This window comes from Alexandromys fortis, unplaced genomic scaffold (genome assembly GCF_014885135.2).
Source record: "Alexandromys fortis isolate MF-2015 unplaced genomic scaffold, M_Fortis_MF-2015_v1.1 scaffold_186, whole genome shotgun sequence".
NCBI lineage: Eukaryota > Metazoa > Chordata > Mammalia > Rodentia > Cricetidae > Alexandromys > Alexandromys fortis.
In genome coordinates this window covers 1,940,550-1,963,122 of record NW_026068067.1, presented here as the reverse complement: position 1 = coordinate 1,963,122, position 22,573 = coordinate 1,940,550, and the positions used below count along the sequence as shown (strand labels likewise).

Sequence of the window (22,573 nt, the reverse complement as noted above, 5' to 3'; positions counted from 1 at the left end):
GGTCCTGAGTTCAATTCCCAGCAACCATATGGTGGCTCACAACCATCTGTAAAGAGGTCTGGTGCCCTCTTCTGGCCTTCAGGCATACAGACAGAATATTGTATACATAATAAATAAATAAATAAATATTTTAAAAAAGAAAAATACTCAGAATAGAACACCCACATAGTTCCAGCACTCAAGAAGATAGGCTAAGGCAAGGTCTCACTATGTTGCCCTGGCTGGCCTCTCAGTATGTAGACCAGACTGGACTTAAAGAAATCTACCTGCCTCTTATTCCCACCCAAATGCTGGGATTAAAGGCATGTAGCATCACTCTGGGCTTTTTAAATTTAAAATTACATTTATTCATTTTGTGTTTTGCCTGCAAGTATATCTGTGTACTGCCTGTGTGCTTGGTGCCCTTAGAGGTCTGAAGAGGGAAATGGAGTTATGGAGGTTATGAACCACCAAAGGGGATACTTGAGTCCAACCTCAGTTCTCTGCAAGAGCTACAACTCTTAATTGCTGAGTCATCTTTTACACACACACACACACACACACACACACACACAGCACAGCACATGCATGGTGATCAAAGACCACTTTATAGAGTCAATTCTCCTTCCACCTTTATGTGAGCCAGGGATTGAACTCAGGCTGCCAGGCTTGTACAGCAAGTGGTTTTATCTGTCTCACCAACACAACAAATCTAAAGATCTAGCAAATTGTCTTTGCTTCATGAAGGACCTACTGGGGCAGGAAGTTTATCCAAGCAGCTCACCACTGTGTCCCTTGACCCTAGGACTGGATCAGGTATGATCATATTTGCAAGTAGTTCCAGTTCGAGACTGAGGTAGAAGGGCAGCCTGAACATAGGAGTTCAGGATCAGCTTGGGCCACAAAAACCAGACCTCTCAACTGTTTCTAACCCCAGTTCCTAGAAATCAGATGCCCCTTTCTGGTCTCTCTGGGCATGGCATGCCCATGGTACACATACATGCAGGGCATGCACAGAAAATAGAAATACCCCCAAAAGTATTTTTAAAAAGATTTAATTCGTATTGCTTCAAATATAATCCCATGTCTAATAAAACAAGAATGGGAGCTCTGAAGCGTTATCTTGGCCTCCTCTGACAGCTGACCTCTGGATAACCACAAACTTGGGAACTGATGTCGCTGAGTTTCAGATCGTGATACTGCTGTTGACTGTCTGTGGGAAGGGGGCTGGCAGGGTGTTTCCTGGGAAGAGACCACTTGCTCTTGGGGAAGAGGGCCTTGGACAACAGACTTGAGGTCCACCAAGGTCACACAGGCGCGGCAGTGGGTTCCACTTCTGCACCACAAAAACAAACAAACCAGCTCAAGATGATCCCAGTAGTCCTAGTCCTAGCACTGTGTAGATGAGGTAGGCAACAGTGCTGGCCTAAGCTTTAGAGACCCAGTTTTAAAACAATAAATCAAAACACCAAAAAAAGGAAAAAAAGAAAAACCAATTTGTATGTCAAAATCCATTTCTTTCTTTTTTTTTTTTTTTTTTTTTTNTTTTTTTGGTTTTTTTCGAGACAGGGTTGGAGCCTGTCCTGGCACTAGCTCTGTAGACCAGGCTGGCTTCGAACTCAGAGATCCGCCTGCCTCTGCCTCCCGAGTGCTGGGATTAAAGGCGTCAAAATACATTTCTAATCCAACAGTTAAGCAGGACTTTGGCAGACACACTAGTACACATCTATTTTCTGGGCAGGAGGTGTCAAAAGATAAGTTTGAAGCTGGGGCTGGAGAGATGGCTCATAGTTAAGAGCACTATGGTTGCTTTTCAATAGGACCCTGGTTCAATTCCCAGTACCCACAGAGCAGCTCATAACTGTATGGATCTCTAGTTCTAGGGGATCTGATGTCCTCTTTTGGATTCTGCATGCAGGCCAAAAGAGGACCTGTTTCAAAAAAATGGGGAGGGGCAGGCTTTTGGGAGGTAATTAGTTCATGACGGTTTCACTCATAGAAGCATGTTCATCCCTCTTCACTTCCACCCTCTACGGTCCTCAGCAAACAATGAAAACGAGCCTGCAGTACCTTCATTTTGAACTTTCAGCTTCCAGGGTGTGAGCAATAAATTTCTGCTGGGCAGTTCAGTGGCAAAGTCTCTGGTTCCAACCTAAGCAGCACCAATGGGGATACATATATTCCCAGACAGTGTGAAGGAAAGTAAACATTGATAGTAAAGAGAAAAGTGGTCTACTTGTATGGATCCTGTAGTTTGACTTTTTTGCTGTTATTTTTTGGGACGGGATTTCAAGTTGCCCAGGCTGGACTCTATTTTGAATAGGTAGATAGAGGATGAAACTGAATTCCTGTCCTAACTGCCCAAGTATGTGTATCACCACAATCAGCGGGCATCTATTTCTGTGGTCTTCTGTTTTTGAGACAGGGTCTCACTATGTAGACCAGGCTGGCCTTGAACACACCAAGATCTGCCTGCCTTTACCTCCCAAGTGCCAGGGCAACCCCACCCCCCCAAATTCATTTTCTTTCCCTGAAAGGCTGTCATTAAACCTATGGCAGGAATGGGATGAACAGCAGCTCCTTTTCACAGTGCCCGATAAAAGCTCAGACAAGCCCATCTCATCTCCCAGGATATTTCCTGAGATGAAATGAGCCTTCCTAACATCCAGTTGAGAGGAACAAGCCAGAGAAGCAAAAACAGAGACCTGGATCACACAAAGAACAGGGCTAAATTTGTTCCTGAATCCTGTCCATGAAACTGATAATACCGAGGCAGTCAGGAGACCTGAATGGGCCAAGCTTTACCATCCCATCCAGAAAAGGAGTCTGCTGATTACCTGGGGACCCTTACCACAGGGTCTCCAAAGGTCAAGTTGATCTGGTTTTCCTCCTGCCCATGGCCCTCCCTCTTCTTCCTTCACCAGCATCTCCAGGAACGGGCATCTCCTTGCTCTTAGTGGGCCCTGCACTCTAGCTTCTGCCTGAGGCAGCTCCAGATCCTTCCAGAGCCCAGCAGCCGTTCTGCCTGTCCTCATGGAGTCCTGGCCTGGGTAATGCCACCAAGTCTGATCTCAAGCCTACCCTTCCAAGTCACCGTCCACTCTGAGTGTCGATTTCAGACCCCAAAGACAGAGCAGAGGAAGCAAAGTTCAAGTGCAAAGTCCAACCCTGAGGTGACAGGTATAACTAATAACAGTGGTGGAGTTGAGGGAGGATGGTTCCACTGTAGATGGGTCTTGCTGAGATGCACTGGAGACCATGTAGGACCATGGTAGCAAAAAAAGGGACATGATAAACAAGAGAACTTCTTGTTGTATTGAGACATGGTACATGTAGGTAGTCTGGCCTGGCTCTGGACCTGGCTGACAGCACCTATAGATCAGGTATGATGACTGGCTATCCCCATTTATCAAGTCAGAAAACTGAGACTTTAGTCCTAGTTACCTGGGAGGCTAAGGTAGGAGTTCAAGGCTGTATAGCAAGACATAACAAAACAAACTGAACAAGAAAACAAAATCATGCCTGGAGAATTCTTAAAGTCTGGAAGCGCCAGTCCCTTATCTGATTGTCATAGTAGTACATAGAATAGAAACACATCCTCTGGTAGATTTTTTTTCCCATTTTTGTTTTGGCGTTGGGGCTAGAACCTAAGGACCTTTGCATACCAAGTTAGTGCTCCTCTACCGAACTATACCCCTAGTGCTTCTTCTAGACCTTACATTATCTCTAGATGGCTTCTAGTACCAAATTTAATAAAAATGCAACATGAGTGATGTTCAAAGTCAGTAAGCTGCAGGGCCAACAAGATTGCTCACTAGTTAAAGCTTGCCTCCAGAATAGTGACCTGAATTTGATCCCTAGAACCCACATGGTAGAAGGAGGGAACTGACTTCAAGTTATCTTCTGATCTTCACGCCCTGCCAAATAAACAGATTAACATTTAATAAAAAAGTAAATACAGCCAGGCGGTGGTGGCGCACACCTGCCTTTAATCCCAGCACTCAGAGGGCACGCCTTTAATCCCAGCACTCAGGGGGCAGAGGGAGGCAGATCTCTGTGAGTTCGAGGCCAGCCTGGTTTACAAGAGCTAGTTCCAGGACAGGGCTCCAAAGCTACAGAGAAACCTTGTCTCAAAACAAACAAACAAACAAACAACAATAACAAAAAACAACTCACAGACAGGGGCTGGAGAGATGGCTCAGTGGTTAAGAGCACTGACTGCTCTTCCAGAGGTCCTGAGTTCAATTCCTAGCAACCATGTGGTGGCTCACAACCACCTATAATGAGATCTGGTGCCCTCTTCTGGCCTACAGGCAGAATACTGTATAAATAAATATATCTTTAAAAAAAACCCTCACAAGGCCGGGCGTTGGTGGCACACGCCTTAAATCCCAGCACTCGGGAGGCAGAGGCAGGCGGATCTCTGTGAGTTCGAGACCAGCCTGGTCTACAAAGCTAGTTCCAGGACAGGCTCCAAAGCCGCAGAGAAACCCTGTCTCGAAAAACAAAAAAAACAAAACAAAAAACAAAACAAAAAACAAAACAAAAAAAACCTCACAGACAAATGAACAAATAAACAAAAAAGTAATTACATAAAATCAAAGAATCTAGTTATATGCTAATCACAGAATGGACCGATAGCTCTGGATTCCATCCTTAAAATCACACAAAGAAAGCAAATGAAGTGTGTAAATGTTTAATGTAATCACAACACTGTTTCTGAATAGTTTTCAATTTATAGTCAACTACAGAGATGTGGAACCTGCAAACAGGTATTTCTGTATTCCACTAGGCTTAAATCTTTGACAATGCTGGCCACTGGTGATACAGAGTACTACCGGCCTGATATCAGTCTATAAAATGGATTAACACATGGGCTGGTGACACGGCTCAGTGGGTAAAGACACCTGCTGCTAAGCCTGGCAATCTGAGTTTGATCTCTAGAACTCACAAGGTGGAAAGAACCAACTCCCAAAGATACTGTCTCAAACAAGCAGATGTTTGAGAGAGGGAAGGGGGTGGGGCTAACGATAGAACAACCTCAGTTCTTAGCTAAATCAACACTACCAGCTATTATTGGCACTGTCTCTTTTGCACCTTCTTGTCTGTAAATTCTGTCGTCTTATGTCTTTCACTATCCCCTGGAACCTCTGCTGTTGCAGGGATTACCCATCAGGCAGGAGTCCATAAGGGTTGGTTCCTCAGCACTTTTACAGCTTAGTTCATCACACAGACAACAGAAAATGCCTATACCCACCCACCCACCCCCCCCCCCGACTGCAAACCGGACACCAGGTCATTTTTTTGTTGTTGACAGGGTCTCACTATGTTGCCCTGGCTGGCCTGGATTCACCTGCCTCTGCCACCTAGTACTGGGATTAGAGGTGTGTATTACCATGTCTGGCCACCAACTCAATTCTTGGTGGTGGGGAGCCATCCTACACAACTGTGTCTTGAGTCGATAAGCAATCCTGGCCTCCTAGAAACCGGGAGTGAGTGCCTTTACTCTCACCTATGACAACCTAAACAGGTCAGGCATGACTGTGTCCTTATTTAACAGCTAGGCAAACCAAGGCCTAAAACCTCAGGGTCTCGGTGCTGAGAAGGGGGGCCTAGCAGTGGCACCTGACTCTTCCATCATAATGTCCACTCCTCTTCCTCTGTTCTGTTCTCTTAGAAAGCACCAGGCGCAGAAGTCCCACAGGTTCTAACTTTTGCACCTAGCTGAGGCAGCACAGAGGGGAGCAGACAGGATGACGAGCGTCCTTGGGGCACACAGACTGTGACATGTTACTTCTGACCTGTCGGGATTCTCTCTCCCAACCCCACCCATCCACAGACAGAGAAGACACCATTAGCAAACAGGCCACTACTGCAGGTTTCAAAAAGAGGATTATATTGAAGAAAGGACTGCTTCAGTTTTATCATGTGCCAGATGGTGTTGAAAACACACAGGGCTGGCTAGTCATGGGCTTGAATGAACTCAAACACAGAGAAGAGCTCAGTGTAAACCAGGGGTAGAAGTCTGAGGATAGAGTGGAAAAGAATTCACAAGAAGGGGACACACTGCCTGAAGGTCTGCTCAGGTATGCAGCTGGGCCAGGCAGGTGCTGTTTCGCTGGCTCTAGCAATGAACCCCTGGGTCAGAGCTCACTTGCCAGCCTTCTAATGGGCCCTGTACAGCCCAAGTACAGACTGTTTTCCAGAAAACCCAGTTCATGAACCTGAGGTAGGTGGTGGAGAACAGATTTTAAGACACTCTGAATGGCTGGGCTGTGGTAGCTCATGCCTTTAATCCCAACATTTGGGAAGCAGAGGTATCTCTACGAGTTTAAGGCCAATCTGGTCTACAGAGTGAATTCCAGGACAGCCAGAGCTACACAGAGAAGCCCTGTTTTGAAAAACCAAGGTGGTGGGGGGCACTCTGGATATAAATCAAGAGATATGAACTTTGCTTGGGGGTGCTAGGGAGCCCCATGAGATCCTCCCGGGTTCTTCTTTCCTGCGGCCAGGATCTCTGCCCCACACCAGGGGTAGTCCCTCACTCTACCCTCACAAAGACAAAACATTTTGGTAACTCAGCAGGAGCCTGGCGCACACTCAATAAAAGCTTTGAATGTGTTGTCCTCATCCAGAATACCCGTCCCCCAACCAAACTTCCTTCTAATTCAGATCATGGTTCTTCTTTGACTACCCAATGGAAGTATCTTTGCCTCCACACTACTGAACATCTCCTCGCCTTCTTGAACAGAGCAGCTAGTTTTCTCCGTACTCTGGGGGATCATTTCCTTGGTCTAAGTATGGTCATCACAATCTGAATAGGATTCGCCAGAGCCAACTTCTACTGAATGTGTTACTCAGAGCAGTTCCTTCAGTCCCAGCAAGGGAATGGGCAGAGAGCACTGAAATCCAGCTGTCCACTTCAGCCTGTCTGCTTGTGCTTGTCTCGGGTTCTCACTGAGAAGCAGGTATGACCAGTGCATCTTCTCTTCTAGCTTCAGGTGGAGGTGCCATCTCATCATTTCTGCCTCCATACTGCAGGGCCAACAAACTCCTACCAGTTCTGCATTCCAGCTGTGACTAGTTGACACCATCTGTCCTCAATACCCCACCCAGCTGAGGCCTGGGAACAGCCAGTCTATGCCCATGCAGATTCTCTTGGTCCAACCAGGCAGGAAATAGTTCTTTGTCCTTCAACAGTCAAAGTGCAAGACTGCAGCAAGAACCGGTGGTTGGAACACCATTATGAAGGTTCTGAGGGATACTGGTCCAACTAACAGTGACAGCTGGTGGGGCAGGAGGGGTTCTATTGGAGACAGGGCTTTAAGGAGAGCTGCAGCAGCAGAATGGAGAGAGCAATGCCAGCCCCATCCGCTGCTGGCCCAGCCCCCAGCCCCAACAGAACCAAGAGACTAGGGCAGGGGCAGCTGCTGGTGGTGCTGGTCTGGAAACTCCAAGGAGATAAGGGGACAGGGAGAAAAGTCATCACTAAACCCAGAACTGGCTGGTACCAGTCACACAGAAGTTTGTGGTTTCTGCCTCTGGTGTCCAATCAGTCACCAGGACATCCTGTGTGTGGTGGCTCATGCCTATATAATCTCAGCATTGGGATGTTGAGGCATAAGGGCCATAGTTCAAGGCTAGCCTGATCACACACTAAGTTCAAGGTCAGCCTGAGCTACAGTAACACTGAGACTGTTCCCCCAAACAAAAATACTGAAATACAAAAATACTAAAAGCCTAACACACACACACACACCTGCCCATAAATACACTGTTCACCTTGTAATTAGTCCAGAGCTGGAGCAGTCTGATAAGAAACCAAAGCAAAGAGAACAAAGTCTAGGCAAGCCAAACAAAATCCCACTCCTGAATCACTAAGCCCCACTTTATAACCATCTCCAATAGCTGTGCCCCTGGCTCTCAGAGGCTGAACGGAAGAGAAAGAGGAGCAGGCCTCAGTTGACAGCCCCTTCAACTCCAGGGAAACCTGACCCATCTGCAAGGGGATTGATTAAGCCACTCCAGGGAGCCCAGAAAAGGCCAGGTCCAAGAAGAGCCCATCAACAGGGAATCAGAACAGCAGGAATTTCTCTGCCGGTGCCCCAGGAGGGCCAACTCGATTTACTAGGCATAGGCCACAGTCTAGTCATATGACCAGGGACAAGCCCCGCCCCGAACCTCAGCTTCTTTCTCTGAGAAGAGAAAGCCTAAGACCCAGCGGTGGCGAGCAATCAATGAGCTTATTCGCTGGCCTGCTTAGCAACTACCTGGCCTAGAAGGAGCACCACGGAGGGAGGATGGCTCCAGAGATCTGGAGCCCCCAAGGCAAAAGTCAGCATGTGTAAGTGCCTGTTTCGTCTCCAAGATACAACAGAGCTTCGGGCACGCATCATTCCAGTATTTTACCTCCGAGGGGGACATAGAATTAAGGCCCAAGCAGCAGGTTGGGCCTGGAAAGCTAGGGAGCATAGACAGGATTGTGAGGTCTCGGCTCCTAGACTTGAGCCCCCAGGTTCCGGCGCCAGAAGGTGGAGAACGAATACAGGACCCAGGTAAAGACTGCTGGGCTGGCTGCCTCCTTACAGGGTGGGTGGGGTGAGGGTGGGGGTGAAGAGTGGCCATCCCGACGGAAGAAACGATGTTGGAGCTAGGTATCCGGAGCAGCCCACGCAAACTCCCACCCACCCGCTGGCCGGTCCCTGCGAGAAGTTGGCCGAGGCTCTAGAGAAGAGGCGTGGGAAAGAGGAAACCCCCTGGTTCTGACCCTGAGCAAACACTTGGGGAGGGGGGCGCAGATCCCTTAGGTCACACTAGTTTTCCCTCACCTGCCCCCACTTTCCACCGGCCCAGCCCACCGGTCCTGCGCCTCCTCCAAACTCCCAACACTCAGTCGTAGTTCCCAGCCTTACCTGGCGCCCCCGGATGTCGCTTACCCCCACATCTCGGAGCCCTGACCTCGCGTGACCCCCTGCTAACATCCCTGGGAGCTCCAGTCCGCCCCCACTCGAGCAGGCTCCGCCCACACCCACCAAGTCCGACTTCCCGGGCTTTTCCTTGCGGCCCCTCCAGGCCTGTAACCTGACCCGCCCACCCCCTCCCCTGTGCTCCCTACCTGTAGGCTCCGGCTCTCCCGGTCCCCTCCAGGCCCTTTCCCTCGGGCCGCCCAGCCTTCCCCCTCCCCCCCCCACCGCCCTGGCCAGCCTGAGGCCTCCCCTCCCCCTCCGGCCTCGCCCGCCGCCTCCTCACGATTACCCCCTCCGGCCCGGCGACTTCCAGGAGCCCTCGACCGGCGCCTCCCTCCGGCCGCCCTTAAGCCCCGCGGGCCTGGCTCGAGGCTGGACGCCGTAGGCCGCCAGCTGAGGCCCGGCCACCTCAACCTCTCCCTCCCGCCGCTGTCAGCATCGCGGATTCGGGTTCTCGCTCCCAGCCGGGCGCCCCGGGGCCTCCCCTCTCGGCCATCGGCCGGAACCTCGGATGTCCTCGGGCCGCCCCGGCGGGAGGAGGCCGGAATTGGGCCTGGGGCGGGCCATCTCACCTGCGCTGTGGCCGCGCTCCGGGGCCTCCCGGCGGGCTCCGCAGCGGCAGCTGGGGCCGGGCCTGGGCCCGGGGCGCGCCCCCCTGCGCCTCGGCCTCGGCCTCCGCCTCTGCGGCCTCCGCGGCCTCCGCCTCAGCAGCAGTGGTAGCCGCGGCGGCCATTCATTGTGGGCCAGGCCGCCCCAGCCGAGCGCCGAGGAAGCGCACGGCGCAGCCGGCAGGGAGGAAACGGCCTCGGCCCCGCCCCTTAGGCAAGCTTAGCTGCGCTCCGAGCGCTTTAGTTCTCGCCGGCTTCATCCAGGCGCTCTCTTCTGTGGACTCCTAGTTAGTTGGGCGATTATGGGACGGTTTGCCCTGTTTGCTGTAACATGAAAACAGTGACTAACGACTGTTGTTCCAGACACAGTTTTAAGCTCTTTGTGGAAATGAGGTTTCATGGAACGGAGGAAACTCGCTCAAGATCACACAGTGGAAAGTGATTGAATGCCACAACTTTTAAACGGAGGCTCAAGAGGTCAATAAACCTAAGATTTAGGGTCCTTACGCGATGCGGAGTTCTGTTAGCATTTTGCACTAACTTGGATAATTGTGTTTTATAACGTTAAAGCAGTCTGGCAACTTTTCAGATGGAGAAAGCACTGGACTGGAGAGAATACTCGGCGAGTGAGAGTGTGTACGGCTCTTGCCATATATAGAGTTAAGTTCCCAGCACCCATGTCAGGTGGCTCACACTGTTGCCGTTAACTACAGGGGCCATCACCTCTGCTCTTTGGGGACTTGCACACAAGCGCACATACACAGACGTAAAAATAAAATAAAGCTAAAACAAAACAAGTACTGCCAGCCCTGGTAATTAATGTCTATAATATCAGCATCTGGGAGACTGAGGCAGGAAACTCCCAACGAGGTTCAGTGCCGCCCTGAGCTACATAGTGAGTTCCAGAACAACCTGGACTGAGAGTACCTTCTACATTCCATTGAGAGAGAACTTGCAAGGCGAGCTAAGACAACTCACACCACGGATGGCCACACTTTCCTGCCTTCGTATTCAGAGGACTTACTGTCTACGTGGCTCCTCCGCACACTTCCCAGACATTCGATTATTTAATCTTTGCCCTTTTTTGGAAGCAAGATTCTTACTTATAGGTAAGGGAAAGGAGAGCCTTACATTTTAAGTAACTTGCCTAAGAGTGTGTGGTAAAACAGATTCAAAGCCAGCGAATCCTATTCCAGAGCCCGAGTTAACCTGCAAGTTGTACACAGGAGACAACTTAAAATGCCAACTTCCTCAGTTTTTTTGTCCGAAACTAAACGGCAATGAAATTCCCTTGTAGAAGAATTGCATTATTGAAAATCATCCAAGTAGTCTATTCCGCGCAGTCCTTTCCTGGAAGAATATTGGTCCTGGTCGCCCACCGTAAGTAGTGTAGCTAATTGGCCAATTATTGTCATGTGATCGGCCCGCCCTCTTTGCCAACATGGCCGCTCCCAGGTTCTAATGAGGGAAGCGTGCACCGCGACTTGTTGGGTCTTGTGAGCAGAGAGGTGAAGCGGCCCGGGTGTGTGTGTTTGGGTGGATGGGTGGGTGGGGATGGGTCTGCGTCGCTGGCTTCAGGCTCTTCTGGGTCCAGTGCCTTTGGAAACGCAGGCCTTATCGAGGCCACTGGGTTTTAGGTCCTACTTTATAGATGTGTAGGCCACCCCCGCCCCGAAATGCAGCAGTCTGACCTCCCTGTGCCCTTTCCCTTCCCTTGGAACCGGTAGGAGGGTTGAGGCGCCTGTGGATGTCCCACGCGAGGGCGATCCTGTGGTTAAGCCGCCCTCTCCATCCGGCCCGCATCCTCTGTAGAGCTCAGTTCATGGAACAGAAGGCCCAGGGGCCACCCTCTCCGCCTACGATGGAGAACGGCACACAGCCTTGCGAAGAGCGCCCACCCGCGGCCCCGGAGGCGACTATCACCGAGGGCGCCGCCAAGATCGTCTTCCCCAACGCCAACGAGGTTTTCTACAACCCAGTGCAGGAGTTCAACCGGGATCTGACGTGAGCAAGAGTCAGGGGTCAGCTTGGCCAAGGGGAATGGGTCAATGAGGTAGACAATATTGTGGAGTATCACTGCGGGACGCGAGCTACTCGAAGGCCAATATTCGGGAGGGAAGAGTTGGTAGGAAGGAGTAAGTCAATTTTAATCCAAGGCCAGCATCTTGAAAGATGAAGGCATGCACCGGGGGTTTTATTGCAAGGGACAAGTTATATATGCCTTTTAGTGTTCTCTGGTGTTCAAGGTGTGTGACTCCCCATTTTCCTTTTCTTTACAACTCGGTGGTGGACTCGACTTCGCAGAGCTGGTTCCTGTAGTTGTATTCACACAGCCTTGTTACTTTTCTGCAAGTCCAATTTCACATCAATTTATATGCTTTGAATTGAGGGCTGAGCCAACCTTGAAAAGGTCACTATCAGGTTTTCTGGGTTTAACGATCTAAAGCGACAACAGTTAACATCTTAGCCTTTGAGGTGGGACTCCTCTTTATCTAGAGTTTGGTGCAACAGGGAGGACATTTTGCATTAGGGAGGGACAAACACCTTTCAAGAACTTTAAAGGGAGGATTTCAGACCTGGGCCACAGCTAACACCCTGGCATAGGGGGGGTTTGCAAGCTGACCCTCCCCTGCCATCCACTCTTCCAGATGTGCTGTGATCACTGAGTTTGCTCGAATTCATCTTGGGGCCAAGGGAATCCAGAGTAAGTGGAGGTTCGGGCCTGGGGGTGGGGGCATGTCACATAAAGCTCACTTCCCACTCTTTCCGCTCTCTCTTTGGGCTCCTGAATGCTCTGGGTTCTCTACTCCTGCCTTTCTCCCAGGGCTTGGGGAAAGACTTTTCTGCCATGTCGTCAGGATTTTGATGATTTGAAAGTTAGGGTGAAATTTCTTAAGAGGAGCGTTGATGGTAGTGTCTGGTTTATGCCTGGGTGACTGCAGTCAAGGTGCCAGGAGAGAAGGACTTGCAGAAAGTGTCTGTGAACTTGTCCGAGCAAGAGGAGGAAAAGGCTGAACAGGAAGAGAAGGAAACCCTGGCCTCAGGAGAGCCACCTCGGACAGCTGCCGTCGGTGAGATCTGTGAGGTAGGGCCTGAGTATGCAGGGGCAGCTCGGGGGTCTGGGTGACAGGAAAGAGCCACGGAGCTATAGAGGGTGCTTGTGGGAGATCCACGGGAGCCCAGAAGAAAGATGGAGACCTGAGTGTCAGCCAGGGAAAAGTACATGCCAAGAAAGCCTTAAGACCTGAGTTTGATCCCCAGAATCCATGGTGGAAGGAGAGAACTGACTCAGTAGTAAGTGAAAACTAAAAAAGAAGCAAGGCACGTCTTCGCTCACTTCTAACAGGAAGGTCTACGAGTGCTGGAAGGCCTGGCAGCCTCCGGTCTGCGCTCCATCCGGTTTGCCCTAGAGGTTCCTGGCCTTCGGTCTGTCGTTGCCAATGATGCCTCTGCCCGGGCTGTAGAGCTCATGAACCGAAACGTGCACCTCAACGGTGTGGCACATCTTGTCCAGCCCAACCAGGCAGATGCCCGGTAGGTTGACTGATTGTTGTTGTTGTCGTCATTGCGGGGTGGTACTAGAAATGGAACCCAGGACTTTGTGCATGCTAAGCAATAGCTTCCAGTAGGTTCTAGTCAGGCCTGCCTTCGAGCCTGCAACTTACACCTGGAATGAGGCTAACTGGGGACAACCTGGTTGGGTTAGCCTCTTCGAACTCTAATTCCCTCATTTCTAAAAGAATAGTAATTTTACAGGAGTTATACAATGCTATTTTTCTAATTTTTATTTTATTTCTCTGGTTTGAGAAAGTACCAGTAGGTCCCCAGGCTTGTGTTGGAAGTGCTTGTACCCACCCAGCCATCTGGAGAGTCGTCCTCTGAGCCTGTCATGTGCTGAAATACATAGTCCAGAACTAGCTTTGTAGAAGATGACCTTGAATATCTTAGAATTTAAAAAACGTCTACTTATTTTATGTGCATGAGTGTTTAGCCTGCACATGTGTGCCTGGTGCTCTAAGGTCAGAAGAAGATTCCAGACGCCCTGGAAAGGGAATTAAGTTGTGAGCCACTGGGTTCTGGGAAATGCGCTCAGGTCCTGCAAAATCAACAGGTGCTCTCAACCAGGGAGCCAGCTCTCAGGCCATGTTTATTTTATATTTATTTTATTCGTTTGTTTTTCAAGACAGGGTTTCTCTATGTAGCTTTGGTGCCTGTCCTGGAACTCACTTCTGTAGACCAGGCTGGCCTCGAACTCACAGAGATCCTCCCGATTCTGCTTCTCCAGTGCTGGGACTAAAGGCATGCATCACTACCACCTTGCTATTTTTTTGTTTTGTTTTATCTTGTTTTAAATTTTTAAATTACCTTTGTTTGGTTTGTGTGTTTGTATGTGTGTGTACATGCAGTTTACAGCAGTCATATCTTTCCACGTGTGGGTCTGGGGATAAAAGTCCTATCCTAGGTGGCCCTGACCTTATGTAGCCCTGACTGGCCTGAAACTCTGAGATCTGCCTCCCAAGTGCTGGGATTGCTACCACCGTACCTAGCTCTGACGGTGAATTTCTGATACTTGAGTCTTTCTTTACTGCGTGCTAGGATTACAGGTGCACGGTACCGCACCTGGTTTATTCAGTAATGGGGATCAGATGGAGCCCCAAGCCAGGTAAGCACTCTACCAATGGAACTACATCCCAGCACGCAAAGCCTCTCTCGGTGAGATGCTGTCTTGTGTAGCTCATGCTGGTCTCTTAATAACTGTACTGTGTAGTTGTGACCATGAACTATCCATCGCCTGCCTCCACCTTTGTGCTAGGATTACAGGCTTGATTGCAAGATTTTTGGTTTTTTTTTTTTGTTTGTTTGTTTTAATGGTCTCACTTTGTAGTCCTTTATGGCCTGGAAGTCATAGAAATCCAGTTGCCCCTGTCTTCCCAGTGCTGGGGTTAAAGGTATGAGTTAGCACACGGCCCCTAGCAGGATTCTTAAATAATAGAAGTGTACTGTCCAGACTCTGTACAAAGGTGCTGTTTAATGATGAGAACTGGGACTCACTACAGGGATTTGTTTTGACACATGGTCCCACCAATTTGAACTCATGGTTTTCTTCAGTTTTCCAAGTAGTTGAGATTATAAATTTATACCAGGAATCACTTTCTTTTCTGACATGTTAAGCATGTATTACACTGCCAGTCTGTCTTGCCTCAGGCTCTTTCTGGAGCCTGCTTCCACTCTGTCGCCAAATGCCTGCCCTTTGTCTTGTTTTTAAATTTTAAATATTTTATGTATCTGATTTTGCCCGTACGTATGCATGTACACCAAATGAATGTCTGAGGAGGGCTTTGGATCTCCTGGAACTGGAGTCGTGGGTCGTTGCCAGCCACCTTGTGGGTTCTGGGCACTGAATGTGGTTTCTTGCACAAGGAGCGAGGGTCCTTTAAAAGCCGTTTCTCCTGCTATGTAGACCAGGATAGCCTAGAACTGACAGATTTGCCTGCCTCAAGGGCTGAGATTAAAGGTGCACACCCGGCTTTTGAAAAATTTGTTGTGACTATAATGCTGTGTGTTTGAATAATCATATGATTTGAGATTTGAGTGCCTTGTTTTAAAAAATCAGTCTCTTACATGTATTTGTTTATTTGTTTTTATTTATTTATTTATTTATTTTAGGCAGGGTTTCTCTGTAGCTTTGGAGTGTGTCCTGGAACTAGCTCTTGTAGACCAGGCTGACTTTGAACTCAGAGATCCACCTGCTTCTGCCTCCTGAGAGCTGGGATTAAAGGTGTGTGCCACCACTGCCTGGCACATGCATTTACGTATGGAGGGTACACTTGCCACAGCTCAGGTTAGTTCTCTTCCTACCATGTGTGCCCTAGGGAGTCAGGTTGTCAGTTTTGGTGGCTAAGTCATCTCTCTATACCCCCTCAATTCACTTTAAAAAATTTTTATTTATATATGTGTCTGTGTAAATGTATGCACCTTTGTGCAGGTACCCACAGAGGCCAGAAGAGGGTGTCTGATCCCTTGGAACAAGTTAGGCAGGTATAAGCGAGCCAACTTGTGTGCTGTGGACTAAACTTGTGTTCTCTGGAAAAGCAGGAAGTGCTCTTCTGAGCCAGCTCCCCATCCCTGCCTCCCCCCCCCCCTTTTTTTTTAGGCAGGGCCTTAACTGTATAGCAGAGGAAGTCTCAAGCTCATGACAGTCCCTAACCTCAGCTTTACAGCTGCAGGGATTCCAGCTGTGTGATATGGGGCTTGCCAGCACATTAGCCTTGGGTTCAGTTGAGGAACTGGTGTCTGTAGATTACCCTAATGGTACAGGTGTGTTATCACCCTGCTGGGCTTGGTAATTATTTTTGTCATGAGAACATTGTACTAAGATACATGAAGATTGTTATATCAATGGGTAGAACTGGAGAGAGAATTCATTGCTTGCTTACCCAGAGGACCTGAGTTCTGTTCCCAGCAACATCAAGGCAGCCCCCAGAGATCTAACTCCCTTCTCTGTCCTCCAAAGACACCAGATATGTACATGATGCACAGGCATTGTGCAGATAAAACACCTGTGTATACTAAACAAATCATTTTTTTTAGATGTCACCAGTTAAGAGATGCTAACTGCTGTTGATTGATTTGGCTTTCAGCTCAGGGTTTTTCCAGCTCCCTGGAGTCTACAGGCGTATGTGTCATCAAAACCGGTTCTGCTCAGTAGCATTTTTGCTGCTGTTGGTTTGCATTGGGCATGATCTCAGTTTCCTGGGCTGGCCTTGAACTTAGAATTTTCTTGCCTCAGCCTCACAATAAGCTAGGTCTGCACTACCAGGCCTGGCACAGACCCGTTTTCTATTTATTTATTTATTTGTTTGTTTGTTTGTTATGTATACAGCATCCTGACTGCATGTATGTCCACACGCCAGAAGAGGGCACCAGATCTCATTACAGATGGTTGTGAGCCACCATATGGTTGCTGGGAATTGAACTCAGGACCTCTAGAAGAGCAGACGGTGCTCTTAACCACTGAGCCATCTCTCCAGCCCCCCAGACCCATTTTCTTGCTTCCCTTATTTATTTGTTTATCTTTTACTTAGTGTCTGTGTGGTCGTGTGTGTATTACAGCAGGCAAGTAGTTCCCTTCCACAGTTTGTCCAACTGCTGATAGGTGTGTTTGTCCACTGAGCCAGCTACGTTTGTGATTGTGTGTGTGTGTGTGTGAGAGAGAGAGACAGACAGACAGACAGAGACAGAGAGAGATTTGTGAGTGTAGATACTGAAGAGGTCAGGGAGAGAGAGAGACACATGGATTTGTGAGCATAGGTACTGAAGAGGTCAGAACAGGGTGTCCAGGGTAGTCGTGCTGAGTCATCTCTGCATGGTGCTGAGAACCAACTTAAGTCTTCTGTAACAGCAGCTTTCTGTCTTACTCACTGAGCCACATCACCAGCCCCTACAGTGCAGTGTCTTTATAGCTACAAGAGCCTAGGGACGGTCCTTCATATTGGCTGTTATTCGTCAGAGTTATAGGTGGGGAGATTGAGACCTATGTAAAGCAGAAAAATCTTTTGGTTAACAAATGGCAAAAGGAAGCCAGACATAGTGGTGAATGCCTTTAATCCCAGCACTTGGGAGGCAGTGACCAGGCCGATCTCTGTGCGTTCAAGGCCAGCCTGGTCTACAGAGTGAGTTCATGGACGGCCAGAACTACATAGTGAGACCTTCTCAAATAAAACAGAATTGAACAAACAAACTGCAAATAACTAAAGGGGTTGGAGTTTAGCTCAGTGTCAAAACACTTGACTAGCATGCATGAAACTCTGGGTTCCATCCCTATGGCAAAAAAGGATACAGAAAACCCCAAATGGCTAAGCTGGCCTGAAATTCAAGGCCAAAGTCAGTTTGCCATAGGGGACAGGGCAGGGGCTTGGTTTAAGAGGCTGAGAACCTGAACCCCTCACATCTAGGATGCTGATGTACCAACACCAAAAGGTGTCTGAGCGTTTTGATGTCATTGACCTGGACCCCTACGGCAGTCCTGCCCCCTTCCTGGATGCAGCAGTGCAAGCCGTGAATGATGGAGGTGAGGCTCGCCCATAGCATCTAGAATGCCCAGGCAGGTGTGGGGTCGGGGTGTTTGGAGGTCATCACTGCCCTGCCCCTCTCCACAGGTCTTCTGTGTGTCACTTGCACGGACATGGCAGTATTGGCAGGGAACAGCGGAGAGACGTGCTATAGCAAGTATGGAGCCATGGCCATCAAGAGCCGGGCCTGCCATGAAATGGTGAGAGTCCCCCCCACACCGAGCTCCCTGCACTGATGACCTCCTCAGTGCCCTCGGATGGCCAGGACTGGTCCAGCCCAAGCTGTGACATGACTGGCAAGCAGATCCTTAACATCCTTTGCCAATGGGCAGGAGTGGTTAGACAGTCATTTTTTTTCTCCTAGCATTCTATAGTATAACCTTAAAAATAAATATTTTGTTGTTGTGGTGGTGTATGCCAGCATTTGGTGGGCAGAGCCAGGTGGATCCCTTGAGACCAGCCTGGTTTAAATAGAGAGTTCCAGGGCAGCCAAGGCTATACCGTGAAACCCTTTCTCAAAAAAAAAAAAAAAGTTTTATGTAGCATATATGTGTGTGTGTGTGTGTATAATTACACAACACACGTATTTTGTGTGGAGGGGGCATGTGTGCCATGGTAAACATGGAAGTCAGGACAGCTTCCTAGAGTCCATTCTTTGCTTCCATCATTCGGGTCGTGTATCAGTCCGTCTTCATGGCAGGTGCCTTTGCACACTGAGCATACTAAGTATCCCAAGCAGGGCTCCTTCTGCAGCTATGTCTCATGTGCTGAATTTTAGGTGTAGCACTCAGAGTGAAGCTGGGTTTTCTTTTTTTAAGATTTATTTATTTTATGTGTGTGAGTGCTCTATCTGCATAGACAACTTTATGCCAGAAGAGGGCATCAGAACCCACTATAGATGGTTGTGAGCCACTATGTGGTTGCTGGGACCTCTGGAAGAGCAGCCAGTGCGCTTAACCAGTGAGCCATCTCTCCAACCCCGAAACTGGGTTTTAATGTTCTGCCTGGGAATGGACCTTGTGCATGCAAGGTGCTCTGCCACCGAGCCACACCCCAACACAAGAAATCATGATGTTGAGGGTTTGAGATAGGCTTTTGTGTAGCCTAAGCTGGTCTTGAGCTTGCTATTGTAGCTGAAGCTAACCTTAAACTCCAGACCCTCCCATTCACCTCCCAAATGTTAGGACAAAAAATATCCTAAGAAAACATTTTTTTTCAAGGTCTGAGTTCTAATCCTGGCTTAGTTGGTCACTCTGACTTCACCTTTCTGGGCCTTACTTTTGCATCTGCAGAGCAGCTGTGGTCATGGCACCTACCCTGCGTGGTTGCTATGGGGAGGAAAAGCGGTGCGGGGAGGCAAAGATTCCGTAAGGTCTCTTGCTGTCTCGTGAGCTGCACAGCGCCACCACCTTTTTCATGTCATGAGGCTGGAAGCTGCCCCTGATAACACTCCCATTGTCTATAGTGAAGACGTACTCTCAGCTTGGGTTAAATCACTGGCGTAGGCTGCAGCCATGTAGTACCAGCCACGGAAATGGAGGAACAGAAAACACTGTTGTCCAGTGTCCCACGGCCAGGAAATGTGTGCATTTCCAAGCTTGTTCTTCCCAGTGCTGATGCTCACCCCTGCCACCAGGCCCTGAGAATTGTGCTGCATAGCCTGGACCTGCATGCCAACTGCTACCAGCGCTTCGTGGTGCCACTGCTCAGCATCAGCGCTGATTTCTATGTCCGGGTTTTCGTGCGCGTTTTCACAGGCCAGGCCAAGGTTAAGGCCTCAGCCAGGTAAGCCCTGCAGAGGGAACCTGATGAATTGAGGGAGGAGCCGAGTCTTGCCCTAGGGGACCTTCTTGGTGTCTGAAAAGGGACTGAGTTGGTCTGAGGGAAGAGTTGAGATGTAGTGACCACATCAGGAACTCATGGCTTCTCCTGGGCTTCCCCAGCAAGCAGGCCCTGGTGTTCCAGTGTGTGGGTTGTGGAGCCTTCTACCTGCAGCGTCTTGGCAAAGCATCAGGAGACCCTGGTGGCAGGTGAACAAGGGTGTTTTGGATTGGAAGGATGTCTAAGGTCTCCCTCTTCCAGCAGCCTCTCCTCAAACTGCCTCTCTTTACAGGGTCAAGTTCTCTGCAGCCTGTGGTCCTCCAGTGACTCCCGAGTGTGAACACTGTGGACAGCGACACCAGGTGGGCCCAGGTCAGAGAGGCAGTGGACCAGGGTCCTAGCGCACATGCATTCATGCCCCTTGCTCATCTGTACGCCATGTTTTCACAGCTTGGAGGCCCCATGTGGGCAGACCCCATTCATGACCTGGACTTTGTTGGCCGAGTTCTTGAAGCAGTGACCACTAATCCTGGCCGCTTCCACACCTCCAAGCGGATCCAAGGTGTCCTGAGTGTTGTTACTGAGGTGTGAGCTGGATGGATATAGGGAAGGGACCCCCACACAGGGAGGGTACCCTTCTGTGCCCGCCTTCCTTCCAGCAGCCCTGATGCTCCATGTTTACCTCTCAGGAACTTCCCGACGTCCCTCTCTACTACACACTGGACCACCTGAGCAGCACCATCCACTGTAACACACCCAGCCTCCTGCAGCTTCGGTGAGGGCCTTTGGGGGCAGCTTGGACCATCAGAGTCTAGTGTGTGCCTGTGGCAGAGCTGAGAGGCCATGAGCCCTACAGCGGATGCTTTGTTCTTTAATTCTTATGTATGTGTGTTTTGCCTGCACGTGTACAAATACACCATGTGCATGACTAAGGAGGCCAGAAGGAGGTGTCAGATTCCCCAGGCTCAGAGTTACAGGGAATTGTACACTGGGATGTGGACACTGAGATCCAAACCCAGAGTCCTCTGCAAGATCAGCAAGTGCTCTTAACCACTGAGTCATCTCTCCAGCCCCCGAAAGGTGCTTTTGACATCACAGTCAGTGACATGTCTTTGCTGTGGAAGAAACAAGCATGCCATTCCACGTGGCCTGCTTGTGGTCTAACCTCTGCTTGTGGTCTAACCTCTGCTTGTGGTCTCTGCACCCAGGTCAGCTCTCCTCCACGCCGGCTTCCGAGTCTCTCTCTCCCACGCTTGTAAGAATGCAGTGAAGACAGACGCTCCCCCACAAGCTCTCTGGGACATCATGCGTTGCTGGGTGAGGGCAGGTGACCCCACGATTCAAGGCAGGAGGACATGGAGGGGAGGGTGACTTGGGTGCACCTCAGGCCTAGCCTCTCTTCCACCTCTGTCCCCAGGAGAAGGAGTGTCCAGTAAAACGGGAACGGCTGTCAGAAAGCAGCCCAGCATTCCGGATTCTGGCTGTGGAGCCCAGGTACAGACAAACATGGAGGAGGGGACAGGCTACCCCCTGGGCATAGCAGGTGCATGTGCGCAGAAGACAGACACTTCGAGGGGAATCCAGAGCCACTGTCCCACCTTCTGCCCTTCCCACTCTTCTCTGCATCAGCTATTCTTCAGCCTTACGTATCTGTGAGTGTCTGGGTCAGAGGAACCTTCCATGGCTCTCTCCTCATAGTGGCCTGAACCCTGCACAAAGTCTGTCCTGCCTGGGCCCTTTGCCTGGGCCCTTGTCTCTCACTTCAGAGAAGCCTTCTGGACTGGACCACCCTATCCGGCACTGCATCCTGACTTAGGTCTTCTACCACAACAGTGACAGAGTAGCATGTCCTGACACGGGATTATTATTTCTTTGTGGTGCTGGGGATGGAACCTGGAGCCTTGTGCATGCTGGGCAAGTCTCTACCTGGGTTCACACCTCTGGCCCGAGTTACTTCTGATTTATCTTGTCTTGTCGATTGTCTGTTTCTGATGCTGCAAAGCCAAGCTCCATTGGGTCAGATCCAGGCCACTTTGTCAGAAATTCCCTAGGAAATCCAGGTGTTGTTAGACAATGGGAGAACTCTGAGCCTGGTAGACCTGTGGTGCTGCCTCATGGGTGGGCAGGTTCTGAGGCTGTGTTCACCCTGCATGGCTGCTGCCTCCAGCCCCCACCCATTTGTCCAGGCTAAAGGCCAACTTCAACATCCGGGAAGATGCCAACCCCAGCTCCCGCCAGCAAGGACTCAAGCGCTTCCAGGCCAATCCAGAAGCCAACTGGGGCCCCCGGCCCCGTGCCCGGCCAGGGTGAGTGCAATGTTGCAGAGATGGGGCTTGGCTAGGGTGGGTTGAGCGAAGGAAAAGTAGGGTACCAGCCTCTGTCTCTGCATGGGGGCAGGGCAGCAAGTAAAGATCCAGAGGAGAAACGGAGGCTGCTACAAAATAAGCGGAAGGAGCCAGCTGAGGGCCCAGCCCAGAGGGCAGCCCGCCTCAAGACATTTCCTTGCAAACGATTCAAGGAGGTGATTCCCTTCTTCCACCCTCCCTGCCACAAAGCGGGGGGTGGGTGGGGGGGGTGTAGGGGGGGGGCAGGCTGGCTGGCACAGCTGCGGCTGGGAGCTGAGGAAGGAAGCCTGGAGCTCCACACTCTCCCTTTCCCCCCCCACAGGGCACCTGTCAGCGAGGGGACCAGTGCTGCTACTCACACAGCGCTGCAGCGCCTGTGGTCTCTGCTGATACTCTCCTCACAGACTGTGCAGAGACCACCTCCAAGATCTCCCCTGGACCAGAGGCTGCTGCTGGGGGCACTGGTGGGCCAGGTGTAGACTGAGACAATAAAGAGATGTCACTTTCTGCTGGTTGTCATTTTGAATGGGGAGGTTGTCTGCCTGAGGGACTCTTCCTGTCTGGGTCCTTATTCCTGCCTGACGGCAGCTTGAAGTCTGACCTGGAAATTGATCTGGCTGTTCAGGAGAGCAGTTCATCAGGTGGCCACAGGGCGGCAGCTGCAAGCATGCTCGCCTGTCACCCGCCTGTCACCCTGTGCTGCCTCCCCTCTGACAATCCTCCAGGCATTTCCCCCAGCACCCCACTAGTCCCCCTGAAGTCTCTTATTGCCTGGTGTCTTG

The 22,573-nt window shown here is 50.2% G+C and overlaps 2 protein-coding genes across 9 annotated transcripts in view; one reads left to right on the top strand and one right to left on the bottom strand.

The window, feature by feature from the left end:
• The window catches only part of Nacc1 (nucleus accumbens associated 1), an 18,778-nt gene extending 9,307 nt beyond the window's left edge, over window positions 1-9,471 (bottom strand). The window contains exon 1 of the mRNA XM_050120803.1: window positions 9,235-9,471. The gene's annotated coding sequence lies outside the window, so the exon portion shown is untranslated. The remainder of the gene's footprint in view (window positions 1-9,234) is intronic.
• Window positions 9,472-10,836: 1,365 nt separating this feature from the next.
• On the top strand, window positions 10,837-22,298 carry Trmt1 (tRNA methyltransferase 1). 8 transcript variants are annotated; one of them, XM_050120800.1, is made up of 17 exons: window positions 10,837-10,933; window positions 11,366-11,557; window positions 12,202-12,257; window positions 12,496-12,638; window positions 12,900-13,087; window positions 17,509-17,624; window positions 17,713-17,825; window positions 19,262-19,410; window positions 19,569-19,655; window positions 19,739-19,808; window positions 19,897-20,031; window positions 20,136-20,221; window positions 20,655-20,763; window positions 20,864-20,940; window positions 21,633-21,752; window positions 21,844-21,967; window positions 22,114-22,298. In XM_050120800.1, exons 2-17 carry the CDS (start codon window positions 11,376-11,378, stop codon window positions 22,273-22,275), a joined length of 1,917 nt encoding a protein of 638 aa, XP_049976757.1. In that variant the 5' UTR covers window positions 10,837-10,933; window positions 11,366-11,375; the 3' UTR covers window positions 22,276-22,298. The 8 variants fall into 8 exon arrangements, 7 of the variants coding, with proteins under 7 accessions (XP_049976757.1, XP_049976756.1, XP_049976753.1 ...); XM_050120799.1 differs by lacking the exon at window positions 10,837-10,933 and adding an exon at window positions 10,976-11,061; XM_050120796.1 differs by lacking the exon at window positions 10,837-10,933 and adding an exon at window positions 10,977-11,061 and having other exon boundaries at window positions 11,281-11,557.
• Window positions 22,299-22,573: the final 275 nt, after the last annotated feature.